Source organism: Rasamsonia byssochlamydoides (genome assembly GCF_041956645.1).
Source record: "Rasamsonia byssochlamydoides strain NRRL 3658 unplaced genomic scaffold VTN77scaffold_141, whole genome shotgun sequence".
NCBI classification, from domain to species: Eukaryota; Fungi; Ascomycota; class Eurotiomycetes; order Eurotiales; family Trichocomaceae; genus Rasamsonia; species Rasamsonia byssochlamydoides.
Genome location: NW_027192523.1, coordinates 1 through 22,240, shown reverse-complemented (window position 1 = coordinate 22,240; position 22,240 = coordinate 1). Strand labels below are relative to the sequence as shown.

The 22,240-nt window shown below is 50.1% G+C and overlaps 7 protein-coding genes across 7 annotated transcripts; 5 read left to right on the top strand and 2 right to left on the bottom strand.

Moving 5' to 3' along the window:
* Positions 1 to 3,046: 3,046 nt before the first annotated feature.
* Positions 3,047 to 6,534, top strand: VTN77DRAFT_1827 (uncharacterized protein; the record flags this gene model as incomplete). The annotated part of the gene is made up of 5 exons (XM_069417601.1): positions 3,047 to 3,803; positions 3,860 to 5,117; positions 5,169 to 5,737; positions 5,831 to 5,903; positions 5,958 to 6,534. 5 exons carry the CDS (start codon positions 3,047 to 3,049, stop codon positions 6,532 to 6,534), a joined length of 3,234 nt encoding a protein of 1,077 aa, XP_069272805.1.
* Positions 6,535 to 8,055: 1,521 nt separating this feature from the next.
* VTN77DRAFT_1826 (uncharacterized protein) lies at positions 8,056 to 9,534 on the top strand (the record flags this gene model as incomplete). The annotated part of the gene is made up of 2 exons (XM_069417600.1): positions 8,056 to 8,573; positions 8,703 to 9,534. The coding sequence occupies 2 exons, from the start codon at positions 8,056 to 8,058 to the stop codon at positions 9,532 to 9,534; spliced, it is 1,350 nt and encodes a 449-aa protein (XP_069272804.1).
* Positions 9,535 to 10,379: 845 nt separating this feature from the next.
* Positions 10,380 to 13,936, top strand: VTN77DRAFT_1825 (uncharacterized protein; the record flags this gene model as incomplete). The annotated part of the gene is made up of 5 exons (XM_069417599.1): positions 10,380 to 10,416; positions 10,494 to 10,568; positions 10,709 to 10,930; positions 10,999 to 13,767; positions 13,836 to 13,936. 5 exons carry the CDS (start codon positions 10,380 to 10,382, stop codon positions 13,934 to 13,936), a joined length of 3,204 nt encoding a protein of 1,067 aa, XP_069272803.1.
* A 1,283-nt stretch (positions 13,937 to 15,219) lies between these two features.
* Positions 15,220 to 16,551, top strand: VTN77DRAFT_1824 (uncharacterized protein; the record flags this gene model as incomplete). The annotated part of the gene is made up of 1 exon (XM_069417598.1): positions 15,220 to 16,551. The coding sequence occupies one exon, from the start codon at positions 15,220 to 15,222 to the stop codon at positions 16,549 to 16,551; it is 1,332 nt and encodes a 443-aa protein (XP_069272802.1).
* Positions 16,552 to 17,114: 563 nt separating this feature from the next.
* VTN77DRAFT_1823 (uncharacterized protein) lies at positions 17,115 to 18,437 on the bottom strand (the record flags this gene model as incomplete). Its single annotated transcript, XM_069417597.1, has 1 exon — positions 17,115 to 18,437. The coding sequence occupies one exon, from the start codon at positions 18,435 to 18,437 to the stop codon at positions 17,115 to 17,117; it is 1,323 nt and encodes a 440-aa protein (XP_069272801.1).
* A 586-nt stretch (positions 18,438 to 19,023) lies between these two features.
* Positions 19,024 to 20,692, bottom strand: VTN77DRAFT_1822 (uncharacterized protein; the record flags this gene model as incomplete). The annotated part of the gene is made up of 3 exons (XM_069417596.1): positions 19,024 to 20,192; positions 20,258 to 20,440; positions 20,494 to 20,692. 3 exons carry the CDS (start codon positions 20,690 to 20,692, stop codon positions 19,024 to 19,026), a joined length of 1,551 nt encoding a protein of 516 aa, XP_069272800.1.
* A 419-nt stretch (positions 20,693 to 21,111) lies between these two features.
* Positions 21,112 to 21,567, top strand: VTN77DRAFT_1821 (uncharacterized protein; the record flags this gene model as incomplete). Its single annotated transcript, XM_069417595.1, has 1 exon — positions 21,112 to 21,567. One exon carries the CDS (start codon positions 21,112 to 21,114, stop codon positions 21,565 to 21,567), a length of 456 nt encoding a protein of 151 aa, XP_069272799.1.
* Positions 21,568 to 22,240: the final 673 nt, after the last annotated feature.

Sequence of the window (22,240 nt, the reverse complement as noted above, 5' to 3'; positions counted from 1 at the left end):
TTGAGTACCTGCCGGACTGCGCTCAGAAAGCAAAATATTGGCCATATCTTGTACAGCAGCTGGCCGAGGAGGCATTCCACGCCTATCCCGAGACAATATCCATTGTAAAAGCGTCCCCTCCTCAGTAATTGTCAATTTATGTCCGCTTGGACGTCTCTCGATCTGTGCAATTGTACCACGAAGTCGGTTTTGAAGGGTAGTAAAAGGGACATCATAAAGACGCGCTGCTTTGCGAATAGTCAACGGATTCTCGCGATTTTTTATGGCGGAAATAGCCAATAGGATTCGACCTTCTTGCTGGGCCAAATTTTTTGAATTTTGACGCGCTTTTGGTGGCATAGTGGCGCGTTGAAATTGGTAGAGTTGTATAGTATTTGAAGGTGCGGGTGGGTGATCGGAGCGGCCGGGAATTACGTTATATCGTCTGTGCTTATATCGTTCGATTCTCTTTAGGCAATAATAATGTTGTTCCCCTATATCTCGCAGATTGATCAATGTGGCCGAAACTTGAAAGGCATGATTAACATGCTTCTTTCAGTCAGAGTCGCATTATTCCAGTTATTCTTAGCATGTACTGTACTACTGTACTACTACTGTAGACCGGACCCCTGCTTGATAATTAATAGGACACGGGGCCAGAATCGGGTTGAAACTTTGAAAGGCGCGTGGACTAAGAAATAGGGAAAAAAGTATGTAGAAAGCAGGTAAAGGCCTGTCTTTGTGACGCTGACTGTCATCCTCAATCCTACTGTGGCGCATTCACGTGTCTTGAAAGGTTTTTCTGAATTTTCAATTTAATTCAAGAAGCGTCGCCTAGTCTTTCTGTGGTTTTTTGGGGGGGGGGAATACTCCGTCGTAATATCGGAATTTGAAAGAAAAAAAATCTCATTATTAATTGCTAATAAGAGGTCAGAGGCCAGAGGCCAGAGGCCACAGGCCATGGCCCATGGATTTTTCGGGGGACCCCACCGAAAGAATCCCGAACACTGCCTAATCCTGCCTCTTGTGCCGGAACCGCGCATGCCGCATTCTCTCTCTTGGTTTAATAATAATTTATCCATCCAGGGCTTGTCCCATTGTGGCCTGCCTCTTTTTTTTTTTTTGTTTTTCTTTTCTCTCCCGCACTGTGAGCATACGGAAAAATAGATATTCCTGACCTTTGTGCGTGATATAATTTTTTTCTTCTTTATTTGATGTCAGAGCGGGGTTCTTTGACCATCTCCTTAATGAGGAGATGAGGGGTTAAACAATGCTAACTAATTTACCTACCTACATGTAGCTAGCAACTTACTAATACTGCCAACGCCAATGTAGCATGCTAAGTTCATTTCCTGTCCCGCGCTTGTGTTGCTTGCTCGTGGCGGGGTTGTTGGCCTGGATGATTGCTTGCATCTGCAGTGACAGATAACCAGGCAGCAGAGAATGAGTCATTATTAATATTAATACTTGATGGTGGTCTTTCTAGGTCTGATATGAGTGATAGATAAAGATCAAACGCAGATGCGCAATGTTTTCTGTGGTCTCCGGTTGATTTTTCTTTATCTGCGGCTTGTACCGACGTACTGGACAGGCCTCCAAGCTCAGGATTGCACCACAGGCAGCAGGTTTAATAGTAACTGTAACTCTAGTTTTTGAGGAAAAGAACATCGATTGCTTGTCGAGGTCAGAAACGAGCCTTCATAGCTAATTGATAATTTTTTACCCCTCTCTGATGTTTTTTTCTGCAGTAATCACTAGCAGATAGCGATTTTAGCTACGCAGTAGAATGGAACGTGGTATGCAATATGTTTCATCCGCAGTACCATAAATACTGCAAGATACATGTAATTAAGGCACCAATGCCTCCCCAAGGCCGTGGAACCCGGTGTAATATTTGTATTCTGCCCTGTATCCGCCGGAGCCCGCGTGCTGGATGACCTAGCTGTTACCTAGTACTGGTCCCTCGTTACCCACAGCGCACCAAGCAGCGGGAGACACCGCGGGCGTTCGGCAACCCAAGAGAAAACCGCTTTTGCTAGCTTAGTTAAACGGGAAGCAGGAAGACTTTTTTTTACTTTTGCGGATTCCACAATCCTCAACTCATTTACTTAACTCTTCCTCCACAGTCTCCCTCTCTCCGACCTTCTCCCACCTACCTCGTGTCCCTCTTCCTCCTTTCCCTTCGGCTGTCCCATCTTCTCGCTGCTGGTGTTTTTGTGCGGCAGAGGCTTGCCTGTGCTCAGCTCACGCATTTCGCTCTCGCATCCCTCTAATTCCCGCACACCACCTCCTACCGCGTTGGGGTTTCAGCTTTGCGTTTGGCGATTCCTGTCTGTCCCACCTTTGAAGGTTTACTCTGGGAAACGTGTCTCTGACGGCCTTCGGACAGAACACAGCCAGAGACGCCTTCGGTTGCGCAGCAGACAGTTCGCTTGTCAGCGTCGCCACGTGCAATCCGCGTCCTCACTTTTGCCTCACAAGGGCGGAAAAGGAACACCGACCATCGACGCTCCATCAACATCACACGTCCACCCCTGTCTACGGGCGTGCGTTCAATCTGCGTCTGCAGACTCCTCTCATCTATCTGCCTAGATAGTGGCTACAAGCGTGATACCATCTAGAGGGGCAGGGATTGGTTTCCCTTCAACGAACGTTAACTGTTGACCGGACAGTGCCTCCTCTCTGCAGGAAAGGGAACATCTTCCATCAGCGTCAACCACACTCCTACCACGGTCAACTGCGCACATTTGTTGCAAGGACAGGTTCGATATTTGGTACCGATGCGACACGATTGCTAGATCCCACCTTACAGGGTTCAGAAATCTATCATCGCATCGAATACAAATACCGTTATCTGGGATTCGCTTTCTCTGGTTGGATTCGTGGGTCTCAACAACCAGGAATATAGTGAAAAGAAGCCCTGCCTTGCTTTTGAGCATTGGAGGAGCTGTCAGATTGGTGGGGGTCGCCAGCGGGCGGAAGAAGTTCTCTCTGTGAACGATTCCCGCTGTTTTTAGCTGTGGAACGCGTGTGTCTGGCTGCCTTTCCACGGTGAAATTCCGTCACAATGGCGGCTACGACGAGCAAACCAGAGATGCCCGCCTTCTCCTACGCCCAGGCTGCAAAGGGCCTGTCTACCGCGTCCGCCTCCCAGCAGCCAGCGAAGTCATCTACAGAGCAGACGGCTCGGGAGGAGTCAAGTAACAGCTCCGCTGCTGGTGGGAGCGCAAATCCAGCGTCCACTCAGAATGAGGCTCCCAGAGAAGGGGACAAGGGTGAATTGGGGGCTGATCCCGAGTCGAAATCAGCGACCACGGGCTCCTCCAAAAATGTGGTCTCCGGCACCTCATCACCCAGTATTGGAACTGCCTCGACCTCCACGCTGCCAAAGGAGGATGACATTTCGACAATCCCAAATGGGACATCCGACACTACGTCTACGTGGGACAAGCAATCACAGGCTTCAGTTCCTACTGAAAAGCCAAACGCTGCAGGGGAGGCAAAGAAAGAGGAATCCTCGAATTCTTCATCGGAGAAGGCTGCTCCTCCCAAGGAGCTGAAAGCAGCGCCCATTCCTGCAGTCAATGTGTGGCAACAACGGAAAGAGGCCCAAGAAGCCAAGGCCAAGGCAAATGCTGCGGCCCTCAAATCTGCTGCCGCCAACGCCTCTAAGCTCGCTCCTGCAAAGCCTGCCACCGCCGGACCACAGGCACCTGGAGACAGTCAGGATGCATCTAAAGCTGGAGCCAAGAAGAAAATGGCTGATGGCCAACCCGAAGGAAAGGACCGTAGAAAGGGCGATGCCGCAAAGGCACGAGAAGATGGTAAGCTAATCTGATTCCATCAAGTGGAATGCCCTGTTTACTGATAATTGCTCCAGGTTCAAGAAAATCTGGCGGGCGCTTTACTCGTCCAAACGAGGAGTCTGCAGAGGCCACGCTTCCACCGGTTGGTGATGCGGCTGCATGGCCTACCCCACAGACTGCGCAAGGTGAAGAGAAGAGGAGGGCTCAAGAGAAGAGCGAAAAGTCTGAGAAAAGTCCTGTCATCAGAGCGCATGGCAAAGAGAAATGGACGCCGGTGCCATATGTGCCCACTGCTGTCTTCAACACTCCCCTCCCATCTGCTGCTCGCAGAGGCGGGCGACCCTCTCGCGGCGGAAGAGACGGCGGTCGTGGCGGTGCTCACAACACCAGCACCAACAATGGAGCCGATAACAAGGCGGCATCCGGACAGACGGCTCAAGCCCCAGCGACCAACAAGCAGGCTTCTTTGCCGGATAGAGGAAGGAATGAGTCTCATCCTCAGCGGGCCAATTCTCTCCCTGCTCAGGCTAGAAGGCCCACCAGTGTCGACACTGGTGCGCAGAATGACCAGAGGCGGCCTTCGCAAGCTCCAGACCGTTCCCGAGGTGATACTCGGGCAAAGGCCCCCGAAGACTCTCATGCCCCTGCGAATGGGCCTCAGACGGCTGGCGGTGACGCTGGCGTGAAGCCTCATCGCGAAACCCGGTATTCGGGTAAAAACCAGGAATCCGCACCTACCCACAAGGGCGGAGATCATAACTCGAGGTCAGGAAACGCGCCTGCCGATGGCCACGGTGGTGCTCGTTTCAATTCCAATCATGAACGCCGTTTTGACAATCCTCCACGGTCGGCAGATTTCCCCCGCGATTCTAGCGGCTGGGTCCCCAGAGACCGTGATCACAGAGATTTCACCAAAGACAGAGGGGAGTACCAAAGAGATAGAGAACATCCAAGGGAGCGTGGTGACTCACGCCCTGAGCGAGGTCGCGGCGGTTACCGGGGGAGAGGCGGCCACTCGTATGGTGGTTCGCAGAATCCGCACTTCTCACACTCACAGCTTTCGCAGAACTCCTTCATTCCGCCCAAGTCATTTAGCCAACGTTCGCAGCAGCAAGGGTACCAGAATGGCTCGCAGCCCCATAATTCGAATCACCGATTGTCGTTGCGGTCCCCTTCGTTACCCAATTCTGCTGCATTCTATGGTGTCTACCCCATGCCTGACATGACCGCCATGTATGCCTACCCGCCAATGCATCCTGGTCCCATGACCGCAATCCCATACCAGCCGTACATGGAGCCGTTCTCACTCATTGGCATGATCCAAATGCAACTGTAAGTTTCTCTCATTTCTCAACTCCCAAAGCGCGTACTAAACTACAGCAGTGAATACTACTTCTCGGTGGACAATCTCTGCAAAGACTTGTATCTGCGCAAGCACATGGACTCTCAAGGCTTTGTGCTCTTGAGTTTCATCGCAAACTTCAAGAGGATCAAGAATCTCACGGAAGATTTCGACCTCCTCCGTCATTGTTGCCGCCAGCTGAGAAATGCTGAATATCAGCTTGGCGGAGATGGCGTTGATCGACTGCGTCCCAGAGAGAAATGGGAACAATGGGTTCTTAGTATGGAGCAACGTGACCCGTCAGCGCAGAACGAAGGCCCCCCACCGCCCAAGACACATTCTACAGATACCGAAAAGCATGATGACAATGTGGCCAACTCGACTTCATTGCCCAATGGATCAGTGCAAGATGCGTCGCAGACGTCCGCGAACGCCTTGCCAAACGGTACGGCAGAGCATCACGTGCCCCGAACGTCTCTGTCCTCAACGGCTCCCGAATTCACACCCTTTGTGCCGGCTGGCGTTCAAAACGAAAGTGCAAATGTAGGGAACCCCAATGACCACAACCTCTTCCCTGACGACCAGGTTGAGAATTTGGTAATCGTGGTGCGTAAGCAAGGGTCTTGTAGCCCACCACAGCAAAACCTTCTCAACCATTCCCCCCGTTCTTTTGCCAACGGATCTGTTGACGGTTCCAAAACAGCGGGCGGGACAGTGACCTCCGATGACAACGCCATTCCGTCGACCAACGGCGGGACTTCAGCCAATTCCCTTAGGTATTTATTGGCCTTCTTTCTCTCTTGTACCGATGAGGACTAACCTTCTTGTAGTGCTGAAGAGAATAGATTACAACAGAATAATGAGTTGCCAAAGTCGATAAGAAACGGTAATGAAGTTCTTGAACCCAGATCCCGGGTGCCGGCATTCTGGATCAAACAGAAAGACAACCCAGCTGAAATTCCTTCCTCCGACCTTGTTCACGTGTCTTATAGCGCTTTTCGGAAACGAGCTCTTGAGAAACATGATGCTACAGCGACGAACGATGGAGAGCATGATATGGATGTGCTCTATCGCTTTTGGTCGCACTTTTTAGTCGACAATTTCAACGCAAAGATGTATGATGAATTTAAGAATCTGGCACTTGATGATCATCGGAAGGGCGGTGCCACAACCGGATTTAACTGCCTCCTTCAGTTTTACGATTCCATGTTATTTAGCAGCAGGGTCATCCCTGATCAGGTTGCTAAGGATTTGGTTGACCTCGTCGAGGCCGAACCACGGGATAACGGGAGACCGTTTTTCCATGAACTCCGTTTGGCCTGGTGCAATGGTGCGTTCAACTTGAACAGCCGCAAGAAGATTGACCAAATTATTTCGAAGAATCTGAAAGCTGAGCTGGAGGGGTGATCCTGTGAAAACCCCCAAATCGCATCTGTCCTTTCCATGACCTCTTATCCTTATGCTTTTGAGTTTCACGTCAAATATCCACGAAATCATCGAGTGAAAAATTCACATGGCGCTGTGGAGATTTTCGCGAACCTTCAAGTTGCATTTTATCTTTTTCTTTTCAGTCATGGGAGGTTCACAGCTACTGGCGTCCGGGCATTTTCTTCATTTTCTCAATGGGCAGTATCTACTATTTTGATACTTGCTTGTGCGGCAGCACCGGACCAAAAAAAAAAGTTTCCCACGACGATAGAATCTTTATCTTTTATTCAGCTATTCTGTTTGTTTGTGTTCGGATTCTTAGCGAGCATACGCATGGAAAAAAGAGAAAAAAAAAGATGAAGCGGGATCGGTTTTGTTTTCCCCAAAGAGGATAAAAAACAAAACGGCTTGTGTTTCGATACAACATTCTACGCGAGAGATAACCGAGGCAGCTCATGGTCATCTTCTTTCAAAGACCGTGGTTGACTGCTGTCGCCGCGGCAATTTTCACGACTTTTTTTCTATTGTCTCTATCGTCCGATGTATGTTCTGTGTACTGTCTTCTTCTCACTTGTTTTGCATAGCATGTGATCCCTGTTGTTCTTATCATTCTTCTTCTCTTTCATCCCCTCTCCCCTTTCTTCTTTCTTCTCATGTCTGAGTTTCACTGCTCATGCATAATGTGGCGCGAAATGGATCGTCCAAGGCATCCAACGACTGACTCTTGCTGGCCGATTTACGCAACAAGTTCTCTCTCGGCTTCAGCTTTGTCGACCCATTCGCATATGAAACTTTTTTTTTTCTATCAGCTTTCAGGAGGTTCTGGGTGGATCGTGGGATGGACTGACTGAGTGTAGGAGGTTTATGTTGCTGGCATCTTCTCATGGTTGTTTGTTTTTCCTCTATTTTTGTTTTTTTTCTGCTGTCTCTCTCACAGGCTCTGCGTCGGCTCAGGACCACGCAAATAATTGATTTGTAAGATTTCGGAAATGGTTGCATTGGTAGTGTATAAGAACGAAAAAATGAAAAATGAAACTCCTGTTTGTGATTGAATAGTGTTCTATGTAGTGCTACTACTAAGGTCTCTTGTTATGAAGTGAACTTTGAATACTACTACTACTGAATGACTTGCTCTAACGAGCCGACTACGAGCTGATAATGACGATAGATGGAGGACCTAAGTTACTCCACCAAGCACTTCTTCCGTTGTCCATGGATTTTTCATTTCCTCCCTCTTCAGAAATGCTCTAGAAGCTCATTTCTTGCTCAGCCTATTTTTTTTTCCAACGTTGGTGGCTTATTATCTGGAAAGTGACGCTGCCAACAGCGGCCGCACCGGAAGCGGATGTTAGTTTCTCCGTCTTTACACTCGGCGACGGTGCCAAGGCCGAGACTTGGTAAGCAAGCTAATGAGGACCACAGAAGCAGGACAATCAGCGCAGGATATCTTTCTTTAGTTTCCTCTTCAGGGTCCGAAAAGCACATCTGCTGCCCTTCACCATGGAGGTGACCTCCAGGTCCGCCTCACGGCTTCTTCGGCCTTGCAACAATGGCTCCAGAATGCTTGTCCAGGCTGCCGCCAGGACGACCAGAAACACGCACCTCTTGCCTGCGCTCTCTCAAAATGCCAGCAGCTCCTTGCGACGGAGAAACCTCTCCAGTTCCTCGCGCACTCTCGCTCCTCCAGAATCCTCCCTTATGAGCAGCTTCTCCTCGAGCGGCTCGTCCGGTGCTCCTCAGTCTTACTTCTCGCAGCGGAGCTCGCTCCCCGCAAACACGATTATCCGCTTTGTTCCTCAGCAGACGGCGTGGATTGTTGAGCGGATGGGCAAGTTTCATCGTATCCTTGAGCCTGGCCTGGCTATCCTGATCCCTTTTATCGACCGGATCGCGTATGTGAAGAGCTTGAAGGAATCGGCCATTGAGATCCCTAGTCAGAATGCCATCACGGCGGATAACGTAACGTTGGAGCTGGATGGGGTGCTGTATACGAGGGTTTTTGATGCTTACAAAGCTAGGTATGTTGTTATTCGAAAAACCCGGGTGACATAGTGGATATGATCTGGTAGCCGTTGTGTTGGATACTTCAATGATCAATTGATACGTGCCTATTCTCTCTGGAAGCTGACTGGCAAATATTCATGCAGTTACGGAGTTGAAGATGCAGAGTATGCCATTTCTCAGCTCGCGCAGACGACCATGCGATCCGAAATCGGTCAGCTCACGCTGGACCATGTTCTTAAGGAACGCGCCACCTTAAATACGAACATCACACAAGCCATCAACGAAGCCGCGCGAGACTGGGGAGTTGTGTGTTTGCGATACGAAATCAGAGACATCCACGCACCCGAAGGTGTCGTCGCTGCAATGCACCGCCAGGTTACGGCAGAGCGTTCCAAGCGGGCTGAGATTTTGGAGTCTGAAGGTCAGCGACAAAGCGCGATCAACATTGCTGAAGGTCGCAAGCAGTCGGTTATCCTTGCTTCAGAGGCTTTGCGGCAAGAACAGATCAATCGGGCTGCAGGTGAGGCTGAGGCGATCTTGTTGAAGGCACAAGCGACTGCTCGGGGAATCGAGGCTGTTGCAAAGGCGATCCGGGAAGGCCAGGAGTACGCCCAGGGTGCTGTGAGCCTCAATGTGGCGGAGAAATATGTTGAGGCCTTTGGCAATCTCGCACGGGAAAGCACTGCCGTCGTCGTTCCTGGAAATGTTGGCGATATCGGGAGCATGATTGCGAGTGCGCTGTCTGTTTACGGAAAGATCAGCGAAAGCCAGTCAAGGGCCCTGGCTGCGAAGGCTCTGGGAGTGCAGCAACCGCCGGAGGAAGAGCTTGCTCGTAAAGCCAAGCAGGACGCAAGTGTCGAGACTGAGGTTGAGAACGTGGAAGAGCCATCCGAAACGGAACCAAAGGAGGGACGAAGTGAGGTCGCGAAGAGTGTTTTGGATAGTTTCGAGCAGACCAGCCAGCAGAGGAGGTGAACAAAGGGAAGTCTCACTGTGACATTTATCTTACTCGACATATGATGCGAAGCCTTACTCTTGTTATGCCCTCCGGCCATCATTCAAATTTCCTGACCTAGCTCCTCTCATCACTTATGTCTGTTTAACGATTATTCCCCTTCATGTCTTCTTTGCATCTTTCTAGGAGTCAGGGTTTGAGCGGGTAACTCAAAAGCGGCTTTGGGCCCTTGGTTGAGTCTGTACGCTAGGTATGAAAAGTGGTTCCTTAAGTGAGGTGTATATAGTTCCAAGACCGAAGCCAAAAGGGAATTACATTGTACTGTACTGTAGTTTTTTTTTTCAGACGTTCTGAACTGTCATCTACATTCGTCACAGTTCATGTGGCTTTTTGATAAGAGAGAGATGTGAATATCGAAGCTGTCTCTCTACTCGTACATAGCTAGCTAATAATTAATTACCTTAGGTATCAAGTTCTAGCTGTTTTATTCATTATTACTGGACACCAATAGACCATCTGGCGCAGGAGCTCGGACCACTCACCTCCCGCGCCGAACGTGGAGATCGCGACTTTTTGAGAATTGGAAGCGCGCCCTGCATCAAGCATCTCCGCGCAGTCACCTGCAACTAGTCCCTCTGACCTGCAGCCAGCCGCGGAGTGAATTTCCTTTTTCATTATTGACTTCGCTGTCGAAGAAACTCCCCCTTGATTGAAACCCTCGAAACTTTTAGTCTCGTGCCGCAAGTTTTGCGATGCTCGACTCAAGCTGTTATTCTGCTCAGCAGTGATTGAAGAGTGGTCTTCTTCCTCGGAACGACACATCAAGCGGAGCGGACGACAGCAGACCAGAGACAAAGCGGTCGCGATGCATATTATAAAGCCTGTTTGGTTGACGCATGGAGGTACGTCTCAGGGATCGTCGATTTGTGATGGAGTTCCTGCGCTTGTTCATACCGCTAACCCTGGCTCTATCATCTAGGTGAACGGAAGGATTTTGAGGTCTATAGCTGCGATGTCTCGCCGGATGGAAAGCGTCTGGTAACTGCTGCTGGAGGTGAGTGGGTCGCATATTTCGAGCACTGTCCGGCCGAAAAACTCGGTCGGATATCTCTTATGCGCTGCGAGTGATTTCTTGCGGAAGAAGTCATTGGAATACTTTTCTGACGGTCGCTCACCTGCGATATTGCTCCACAGATGGATACGTTCGGATATGGTCGACCGAAGCCATTTACAATGCGGCGGATCCGGCGTACGCCAACAAGCCCAAGCAGCTCGCGTCGATGAGCAATCATTCAGGGACCATCCACGCCGTTCGCTTCTCGCCAAATGGGAGGTACCTTGCTTCGGGTGCGGATGACAAAATCGTTTGCGTTTACGTTTTAGAGGCCAATCCGCCGTCTCATGCGTCAACATTCGGTACGTAGGGTTGCTAGGGAGGTTCCGAGAGGGGAAAGAACATGGCTGAGAAATGATTTTGTGCTTAGGAACGAACGAAGCACCTCCGGTTGAGAACTGGCGCACAATACGGAGATTAATAGGACACGATAACGATGTGCAAGATTTGGGATGGTCTTATGACTCGTCGATCCTCGTTTCTGTCGGACTGGATTCGAAAGTCGTCGTCTGGTCAGGCCATACTTTTGAGAAGCTGAAGACTCTATCCAACCATCAGAGTCATGTCAAGGGCATTACATTTGATCCGGCAAATAAGTATTTCGCTACTGCCAGTGATGACCGGACGGTTCGAATATTCCGATTTACCTCTCCCACTCCCAACTCGACCGCCCACGACCAGATGAACAATTTCGTCTTAGAACAGACGATTACCGCCCCATTTGTCAGCTCGCCATTAACTGCCTATTTCCGTCGATGCTCCTGGTCCCCAGATGGTATGCATATCGCGGCTGCAAATGCCGTCAACGGACCCGTGAGTTCGGTGGCGATTATCAATCGTGGATCGTGGGACAGCGACATCAATCTCATCGGACATGAAGCTCCGGTAGAAGTGTGCGCCTTTTCTCCCAGGTTGTATTCTCCGCAGCCCGTCAACAAACCTGCGATTGACAGCCAGGGCCATGCAATGCACAACCTCGTCACGGTCATCGCATGCGCAGGAGGGGACAAGTCACTCAGTGTCTGGATCACTAGTAATCCACGGCCCATCGTTGTCACCCAGGACATTTCCGCAAAGTCAATTTCTGACTTGGCCTGGAGTCCTGATGGCACATGTCTTTTCGCAACTGCTTTGGATGGGACGATTCTCGCGGTCCGGTTCGAGGAGGCGGAGCTGGGCTACCCTATGCCGATGGAGGAAAATGAAAGGTCTTTGACGAAATTTGGGACGAACAGGAGAGGTGCTGGCATTGCAGAAACCACCGACGGATTACTGCTTGAAGAGAAAAGCAAGGCCGGGGAGATCAAAGGCGTGGAGGGTAGAATGGGGGCCTTGATGGGAGACGGCCATGCTACGACAGATCAGCCCGTTAACGGAACTGCAGCACCGCTTGCCACCAACGGCGCAACCACGGCTGCCACTCCAGCTCCAGTCTCCGATGTAGAGAAAACTCAGACAAACGGCACTGCGGCGGCGGCGCCTTCAGAGCAGGATAAGGAGAAGGAGAAGCCTGATCCTTATAAGGAAAAATTGGAGAGACTGAAACAACGCCCGACGTATACCAAGGATGGCAAGAAACGTATCGCTCCTCTTCTGGTCTCAGGAGCTGTCGGGGCCGAATCGTCTCTTCCACAGGCTCGACTGATGTCAGCCTCAGTTAGCCAAGCTGCTAAGCCTGACGCGCCTCAGTCGATCCTCGACCTTTCGAAACCGTTCGATGGCCTGCCCAAGGGCGGCCTTGCGGCGTTGCTGTTCGGAAACAAACGCAAACTAGCTCAGATTGAGGGAGATGAGGAGGGACAAGTTGAGAAACGGATAGCACTGGCGAGTCAGAATGGCGCGACGCCCATCCTTGCGAACACCGCAGATGGCTTATTGCCTGCTCCAACGCTGCCGCCAGTCACCGGCCAGCAACCAACCCCAGAATTCATACGTCCAGCCGTAACGAACCCGTGTATGGCGATCAGCCAGCTTCGGCTGGCTGTGCCAAAGGTTCGCAATCACATCGTGCATGCTCTTGATAAAAGCGGAAATCCCACAGAACCGCCCAGCTCGTCCGGTGACTCAAACAAGTCGCGAGCAGATATTATTTTTGAAGCACGCAACCCACCGCCTACAACCCTGACTGGAAGGGCGGCCGATCGAGAACCGGTCCGGATTACACTGACCCGTGGCGACCTACCTCTGTGGCAGGATTTCCTTCCAAGAACGGTCCTTCTTGCAACTGGAAACCATGGGTTCTGGGCTGCAGCTTGCGAGGACGGCTCAGTGTACATTTGGACACCTGCCGGGCGTCGACTGGTTAGCGCACTGGTTCTCGAAGCACAGCCTGTCATACTTGAGAGTAATGGGCCGTGGATTTTGTGCATATCGGCTGTGGGTATGTGCTATGTGTGGAACGTCAAGACGCTCTCTTCGCCTCATCCGCCAGTCTCTCTTCAGCCGGTTTTGGACGCTGCAATACATGCTCAGACGTCGCAACCAACGGCCGCACCGTCCATCACTGGTGCCCGTATAAACTCTGAAGGAAGAATCGTGGTAGCTCTTTCTAACGGCGAAGGCTATGCATACTCCCCGGCCATGTACACATGGCAACGGATTTCAGAAGCATGGTGGGCAGTGGGCAGTCAGTACTGGAACACGACTGATGCTTCTGTCGGGAACCTTCAATCAATGCAGGCTCAGAAGGGCGATGAGGAGAAGAACGTCTCTGCCGGTATCATACCGTTCTTGGAGAGAAACACCACCAGCGAGACGCTCCTTCGTGGACGAGCATATTTCCTGCAACGCCTGATTAAAGTGTTGCTTTCGCGCGAAGGATATGAGACTTTCGAATCCAGCGTCTCGATTGCCCATCTTGAGAATCGGGTAGCCGCCGCACTGTCCCTAGGCGCCAAGGAAGAATTCCGGTTATATCTGTCCATGTATGCCAAACGCATCGGAGCGGAGGGTCTTCGGGCAAAGGTTGAGGAACTGCTGAAGGCTCTCGTTGGCGGCATCGTCGAGGACGAGGACGAGACTGGTCCGGTGAGACGACTGCAACCCAATGAGAAGGAGGGCAGGAATTGGCAGGCGAGCTCGGATACCCTTTGTGGCTGGCCACGGAGTGTTCTATTGAAAGAGGTTATCATTGCACTTGGTAAGCTTCAGTTTTTTGAAATATAGTCGATAGACTGTGGGAAGTGTGATTGCTGATTGCTGTTACAGGCAAATACCGAGACCTTCAACGGGTGACAGTCCCTTACGCCAAACTACTGGGTGTCGTCGATGGAGAAGAAGCGGGCGAGGCAGAAGCCATGGAGACTTGATTGATTGATGGTCCCTACCATATCATACCTTCAAATCGAATTTCGATTCTTTTTTCCTGGCGTTCATTCGGCAAGTATTTATTTTATGTTTAGGGAAGAGAAAAGGGAAGAGGATCAGGTTTGGGCTAGGTTCTTGCTGTACTTCTGTGGGATGACAGTTTTTCTTTTCTTTTTTTTATTTTCTTTATTTGTTGCAGCCAGGGTTCAGGCTGATGTTATTGAGCAGCAGTTCATAACTCACATTGTGTTTGTACTGTAATTTAGCATATTTATTTATTTGCTATGTTTGCTAGGTATGTTATGCAATATATGATATGATATGTCTTTGGTGGGCTGGAGAAGCAGTCACTCTGATACAATATATTTCTTTTTACCACGCAGGTTCTAGGTCAGTAAGATGTTGAGAACTCTGGTTCTGTTGATATAAAGACAAAGAATTCTGTCTCTTATACAAAGAAAAAAAATTTATATAGTAGTAAGTGCCAGAAACGGAGAAGATATCCTCCATCCATTAACTAAGTAGAACAAAGCAACTTGGTTTATATATAGAACCAGTCACAGTCAAGTATTTTTGAGTAAGATTAAGGATTTCTTCTAATCATCCCGATTAACAACCACTTATTAAGCTCTATCTACCTAATATAGCAGATAATAGCTACGCTACCTACCTACCTAGTTGAATCTATTCGCTTTGACCCTTCTGAACCATAAGCCTGAGACTGAGACTGAGACCGAGACACTGTGTGTGTACGCTTACAACAAAGGAAGGTCTTTATTTGTGGTCTCTGGTCTCAGGTCTCTGATATCCAGCTCAACTATGTACAACTGGACAACAAGGTGAAGGTGACTAGATAGAAGACGATCAATCCCCTTTCAGATACTAAGGTTACTTACTATATTGTGAGGGTTGATGCAATAGGATACTCAAGTTTTTTCTGGCATGTACCGATCAGAATACTGAGTAGTTGGTCTGGTCTGGTCTGGCTTGTTTTTGATTTTGATATTGGAGGTCACACGTTTCTGTTTTTGTCCTTGTCTTTGTTTCTGGTTCTGTTTATTGTGTTTTCCTTCCACTCACTCACTCGCTCAGTTCACTCACTCGCTGAGCATTCACTCTCTCAGTTGCTCGCTCATTCACACACTTACTCATCACGCAGTATCATCTGAAGACTTCCTCCTTCTCCAGATGATAACGACCCTCCTCTGCCTACTTCTCCACACCAAGCTACACAAGCTACATGTCATCAGTTTAGTCCAACTAGTTACCTAACCTACCCTCAACCATGGTGTCACTCTTGCATCAAACGCGTCGCTGGGCCGCCTCTCTGCTGGAATGCCTGGGCTTCTCGGCAGAGTTCCTGCAGCCACCCTGGCCAACTCTCAGTGATGGAAGCCCATACCCAAAGGAGTGGTTTTACTATCTGTCTCGCTCTCGAGAGCGCTCTGGATCTACGGGTTTAGAGGAGGGTGAGCCTGAACTTGAGCGTGAGTTCCTTATGTATAGGCCTTCGCTGCCTCCTGATCCTCTTCCTGAAGATGAAGATGAAGGGGAAGGGGAAGGGGAAGGTGGGGGAGGTTGCCCTGTGGAAGGACGGTACGATTTGAGGGTTAAACCGGTGCTGGCCTACTATGAAGATGACTATGGGGAGGAGGAAGAGTACGAGGAGAATGACGATGGTGATGAGGACGACGAAGAGTATGACGAGCAGGATGATTATGAAGATGACGACTACGACGATGAAGAAGATAATGAAGAGCACGCTCACTATCATGAAATCTTGTGCAAGTACTTCCCATCCTTGGAGGATCAGTACTCACAGACCAGAATGGTGGCTGTTGTCGCTGTGTTTGCGGTCTTGACCCTGCTGGTCACAGCCCTGGTTGGGAGCTTGTTCAGCAGGGAAGAACATCCGTATCACAGAGCAGCTGTTCTTTATGTTCGTCGTGTGTATTATGAGGGAAACTGGCCAGACGTTCTTGGCTGGCTTCATCCACAGGATTATGGCGTTACTGCCATGATGCCTTCGACAGAGGACAAGAACAAAGACGATCTTCTGGGAGCGTCACTAGACCCTGAATACTTATCGAGCAGTCAGCATGACAACTCCTCAGACAACTCCTCCTCCTCAGACAATGACATCATCCCGGAGGAGTTTGTCCTGCATTTCGAAGTCACAATCAGCGGAACAACCACTCTCATCAGCATCATTGGACAGAACCAAGCAGACCTCGAAGCAAAAGCAACCGCAGTAACGACCACACTAACAACCACACTCGCATCCAATGCTGCTGCCACCGCGACATGTGGACCATGCTCCTGCAAATGTGTCCAGTTGACCGAGAAGAAGAATGGTGTATCTTCGGATGGTCAAGATGATCATCATCATGAAGGACAGTTCCATTCCAGCGAGGATATGACAGATACAAATACAGATCATGCTGGTCAACGACAAGGACAGGAGATGCATGCCAAGGAAGAAGAACCAGTAGGAGTGACTGGTAATTTGTCATCTATTCTTCAAGAGGTTGCTATTGCAGCAGCTGCTCTGTACGAGCCATATCTACATCCACATCCAGATGCGGAACTGCAACCGTGGGAGGAGCATGGTGAGTAGGATATCGACTGAGCTGAACTGGACTGGACTGAACGGAAGATCATGTAAGTTTCCAGGCCAACCCCCTCTACTGTATAGAGAGTACTTACTAACCATTTTAACCTATGATATATAGGTCATACCTTGCCACAACAATGACAACAACATGAAGTGACAACAGGCATTCAGGATCAAAAGACAAAGGTGGTTAACTTCAATTTTTTTTTCTTTCAGAATGGGTGTCTGGTGTGCGAGCGCGGGTTTACTAGGAATGTTATTCTATCTCAGTTTGGTTTCTTTCTCCAGACAGACAGCAAACATGGGAAAAGGAAAAGTTACTGGGTTGCTTTGTGCTTAGGCTTGGGTAGCTAATAGCTCATAAAAAAAGAAAAAAAAATAGGGAGATAATAATGAGGAATAATAGTCATGACTTAAGGATATCGTTGGTATACATACATATATATGTATATGTATATGTACGCATGTAAGTCCCATAAATAAAAATCATCTCTATGCACAAACCTATTATTCACATATATTGTATACTATATATACATCTCTACAAATGTATATTTTCCCTTTTGTCAACTACACAACTTCCCAACCAACTCCTCCATCTGCCCCTGAATCCTCTCCATCTTCTCTATCAGCCGCACAATCGCCTCAGCCGTCTCTCTCGCCCCTGTTCTTCCCAGGAAAAAGAAATGCGTCCCATGGACGGTTTCGGTAGTCATCTCCGCGGGAGCAGAGTGGATGAGGTGTGTCAGTTGCTGCCAGTATGTGTCCTTTTCTGAATGCGAACCAGACGAAAACGAAGGAGAGGAGCTGTGGCTGTTGCTAAGCGCTTTCGTCACATCCGCAGTCAGCTTCAGCGTCAGGATCATGCCCCAGTTGGCGCTGTCGCAGAGGGTGTGCCGCATATCCAGGATGGAAGTCGGTCGAATGGACCCAATAAATGGGTATCCTCTGATGTCTTTGTCGGTGGGACCGGCGTCGCGGAGGGCTTCCCATTCATCGGGGATGAAGCCTGATTCGTCTGTATTCTTATTACTGGCACTATCGATGTTGTTATTGTTGCTGTCGTCAGGATAAGTCAATCCCCACGAGGTAAGCCGGACGGGCGTATAGCCGATATACTCCCGCAGAAAGACCTCATCGTCGATGATAGCCGGCACATTCTCGTCTTGTTCTTGTTCCAGTCTCCACTGCTCATGAATCTGCCTCAGAAACGACTCGTCGAACCCAGCGCAGGTCGCATACCCATTCTCCGTGCGACGAATCTGCCTCGGATACGCGCGCAGGCCCGTAATCCCCCCGGGAGTCGCCGCTAGCGCAACAAATAGCTTGACGTGAAACCCGCACTCCCTCGCTGACGCGACGAACGGTTTGAGGATCTTCCCGCCCATGCTCCAGGCTAGGAGGATCACCTCGTCATCACTATCACTACCATTACCATTACCCAGGCCGCCATTCTCGTTCTTCTTCTTCCCCTCGTCCAGGACCATCCTCGTCGTCCTCGCCGCCTGCTCGCCCCACGCAGGAACGCGAAAGTCAGGATAGTCCGGGGCGACGATGGCCGGGTCCGATTTTGTCTCCAGCGGGTACGAGATGGCGAGGACGTCGTACCCGGCTTCGTTCAGCCAGTAGGCCAGAAAATTCCTCGGGTCGTACCCCGCGTGTCCACCGTAGGCGATCCGCGCGAGATGAGCGGCGCCGGGGATGAAGACTATCAGGGGTTTCTTCTTGCCGGTAGAATTGGGGGGAGTAGGTGATGATGAGGGGAGGAATTTGTATAGAGTTGGGTAGCCGGCGCTGGTTTCTAGTCTTTCGCCTTCGTAGAGAAGGGGTGTATTATTAGCCCCTGCAGCAGCAGTGGGAGGAGAAGGCGTTGAATCAGAATCCATCATTCGATCGGGCAGAATGAAAGACTGTTATATAAAAAGGGAATGAGTGTGTGACGACACTAGGTAATCCCTCTCTCGAATTAATTCCTCTCTGCTTGACCTTGTCGAGAGGGCAGACGCATATAGAAGAAAAAGTAGCCGGTATCGTATTGATCTTCTTTAAGAGGATAGATGGGGAAAGAGAGGTACAACTCGTGTAGATTATCCGATATTAGATTGTCTGATCAACTGGCTGAAAGGGCACAAGTCCAAAATTAGGTACCAATAACTCAGGAGCGAAGATACCTCGGTAGATATAGAAGGGAATCTAAAAGGTGGGGATCAGAGACTATCTAGTTTCTTACTTAAGTAAGAAACCTACTCTGGACAATATTAATTCAATTGACTGGTGTCATTAAGTGCATTGGCAAAGAACTACCTATGCAACGACGTCTACACAGCCAGGGACAAATCGTCATCATTAAAACTGTCGTCATAAGTTTTATCATGCTAAGAATGCTGCGAACCGCCTATGCCTTCGGGGCGGGTTCGTCTAGCATTACAGACAGGCTGGTCATTACAGCTGGTAACTACAGTACATAAATGCTAATTAGCCCACACTTTCAGCCCTCTCTTCCTTCACCCCCTTTTCAGGATCATCCGCCTGAGCCAAGATATCCGTCTGGAACGGCATCTCCTTCGCGATCCGTACCGGGTCGAAGATGGAGTGCGACTGGATGAAGATCTCGTCAATCTCCTCCAGCGTCCGACCCCGGGTCTCGGGGTAGAAGAGGATGAAGCTGATGCAGGCAAACGCGCTGATGCACGCATAAACGATGTAGTACCGCCATCCGATATTGGCGAATCCGACTGGCGTCACCTCCGCCAGGAGAAAGTTGAAGAGCCAGTTGGCTGATGCGGACATGGCGGTGACTTTCGCACGGATGCGCAGAGGCGCAATCTCGGCCGCGTACATGAATGGTACGAGGAAAAGTCCGATCGGGAAGCAGAAGAGCGCCATGAAATAAAAGAACAGCGACGCGCTTGCTGCTCCCTTGTTGCTGAGGTCAGAGGACAGACCAGCCAGACAAGCCTGGGCAATGGCCATCCCTGCAGCAGCGCTGATGAGCAGGCGTCGACGACCGAATCGGTCGATCAGGAGAATGGCCAATCCTGCGGCGAAGAACTGCCAGATCTGCAGGCAGCCTGAGATGATACGCGAAGTGGTGCCGTCGTAATGCAGGTCGCCCTGGAAGATGGTGTCGGAGTAGAAGGTGATGATATTGACGCCAGTCATCTGCGCGAGGATGTTGATGCCCACTGCCAGGATCGTCCGGTGCAAATGACGGTTCTCCGTCAGCGCAAACGGAGAGCTTGACGCACCTCCGCCAGGGCGCTCATCCGTCATCAGCGAGTGTCGGATGATCTCCAGGTTCTGCGCGACAGCCTCAGAGTCCACCGGGACATCATCCAGCCGCCCCAATACTTTCGAGGCATCTTCCAGCTGGTCACGGCGGACGAGCCAACGGGGAGACTCGGGCAGGAACAGGATACAAGACACGACGACGAGGGCGAACACGGCCTGAAAGGCAATCGGAAAACGCCAGCTGACCGAGCTGTTTCTCACGTAGTAGAGGCCAAATTCGAGCCAGGTTGCGATAACAATACCCCCGATGGCGAACCAGCCCTCCAGAAGGACCATGCGACCACGAGCTTCTGCTTTCGACACTTCAGAGATGTACATGGGCACTGTGGCAGTAAATCCACCCACTCCTAGGCCTGTATTTTGGCAATTAATTAGTCTCTTGTCTGAAAATTTTGGGACTGAGTCCAGTATGCCTTACCGGTGATGACTCTGCCTGCGATAAGCTGGCCCAGTGAGAAAGGGCTCGCCTGAATGGCCACTCCAATTAGAACTGTCCATCCGGCAAGGAAGATGGTCTTGCGTCTGCCGAGCTTGTCGCCCAGGATGGCGCAAACAAGCGCGCCGAGAGCGCAGCCCACCTCGTAGATGGCGACGGTCGTGCCTGGATCAGTCAGAAAATATCCTATTTATGAGGCGGGACTCATATGCACCAACCTTGGATAGTAGCATTGTGAGATTTTTGCGATCCGCTGGTGTTGACAGTGTCGGTTTGGGGGAACGTCTGGATGAAGGAATCCAGAGTCAGCAGTCCGTTGGCGACAGCCTGATCATAACCCTGGAGCATAAAGCCCAACGCGCCGACAAGGCCGATAACGAGCGACAACGACCTGCCCCGGAGCTTGGCGAGGGCCATGGCGTTGTCTGGGGATGGCTAAGCTTTTGCCAAGAACGCTGCACGCTGCCACGCCGAGAAAGGTTCGAATCGTATCTGAAGTGAAGTGACAGAAACAAGATCGCAGACAGCGCAAAAAGCATAACAAAACAGACAGCCGCCGCCACAGGTGCGGTCTTGTCCTTTAAAGGCCGGGAAATAACCCCAGACTGTGCCTGCCCCGGTCTGACTCCCCATGTCTGCAATCCAACGGAAAATGCCCGAACCGAAGGAAGCAACGGACGATAGGCCTGGCCCATCGCGATCCAGCCTTTCTGAATCTGGGGGTGCCGCGCGGTCACGAACAAGGAATTAGCCTGGTGGAGATATCGGACATTTCGCAATGGCGAGCGCTCATTCGGAGTCATGGTTAGTGTGCATCTTCGGCAAAGACTACATCCATGGACGGGCTACCATTGCGGAATTCTCCGCCAATAACGTCACGCCCACACCGTTTGTTCCTGCTGAAGTGGAAGGTTTTGAAAGCAGTTACAACTTACGGTGCTTTCGCTTTAAGACAGACCCGGATCCAGAACGCCGACGACATCATCCGGAAGCGATGCGCCGGAATGACGTATCAGGCTGCAAGGGGAGACCGTGAGATGCAATCTGAAGCAAACGTCAACCATGACTCAAACTTCCCAGTGAAATTCGACAAGATTTTGAGCTGCCATGGCCTTGTGTTCACTCGAGTCTCGTATGTCCACTTGAGTCAACACCTTTGTTGGGTTAGGACCGTTAGGTCACGCGCGAATAGGTTTTGCCACCTATGGTGGAGTCTATTTCCGCACTCCTCGTATGGAGTACTCCGTATGATGGAGTACCGTTGTATCTGTGTGGGGAATCTGGAGACTTGAGAGATATGATGTCGGTGTGTCCATAGTCATACTGATCGGGGAACCCCCGAGCGAATTTTTGTACGGAGTACATAGTGCGCTCTGCTTTTTTTTTTTGGAAATTTTATGGGTTACTACTATTCCCATAGACCAGATCCCGCCATTCTTCTTGACTAAACAAGCTTCGAGGGAGTGCCAGTTCTGATTCCTCTGCTCTCAAATATCACATAATTCCGCCTTGCTATGGATGATAGGCACTCTCATCATGAAGGAAGCTTTGAACTCGAGTTGTCTTCTACTAATTCAGGTCAATTATCAACCAGCTTTGGAATTATATCGCGATTACAACGTGGGTATCTGAGAACGATGGCTGTCACCAGTCTAATTGGCTTGATTGATAGAATAGATGGGATGCAGGATGATTCGACAGCGTTGTGTTCCATCCTTTGAGAGTTGTCCATATTTTATCGTCTGAATAGTCAGTCGTTTTGCTCTCATGGTGCAGGTATACAATCAGGATATAATAATTTAATAAATACTTGAAAAGTCTATAGATAATAAAAACTTAATTAAGGATAATAATAAAATTATCTGTCTATATAACCTTGTCTATATGCCTGTTACGGACCAACAAAATAGGAGGCTGTCCAACACAGCAGCGCATGATGAAACATGACCCCGCAAGGCAGACAGG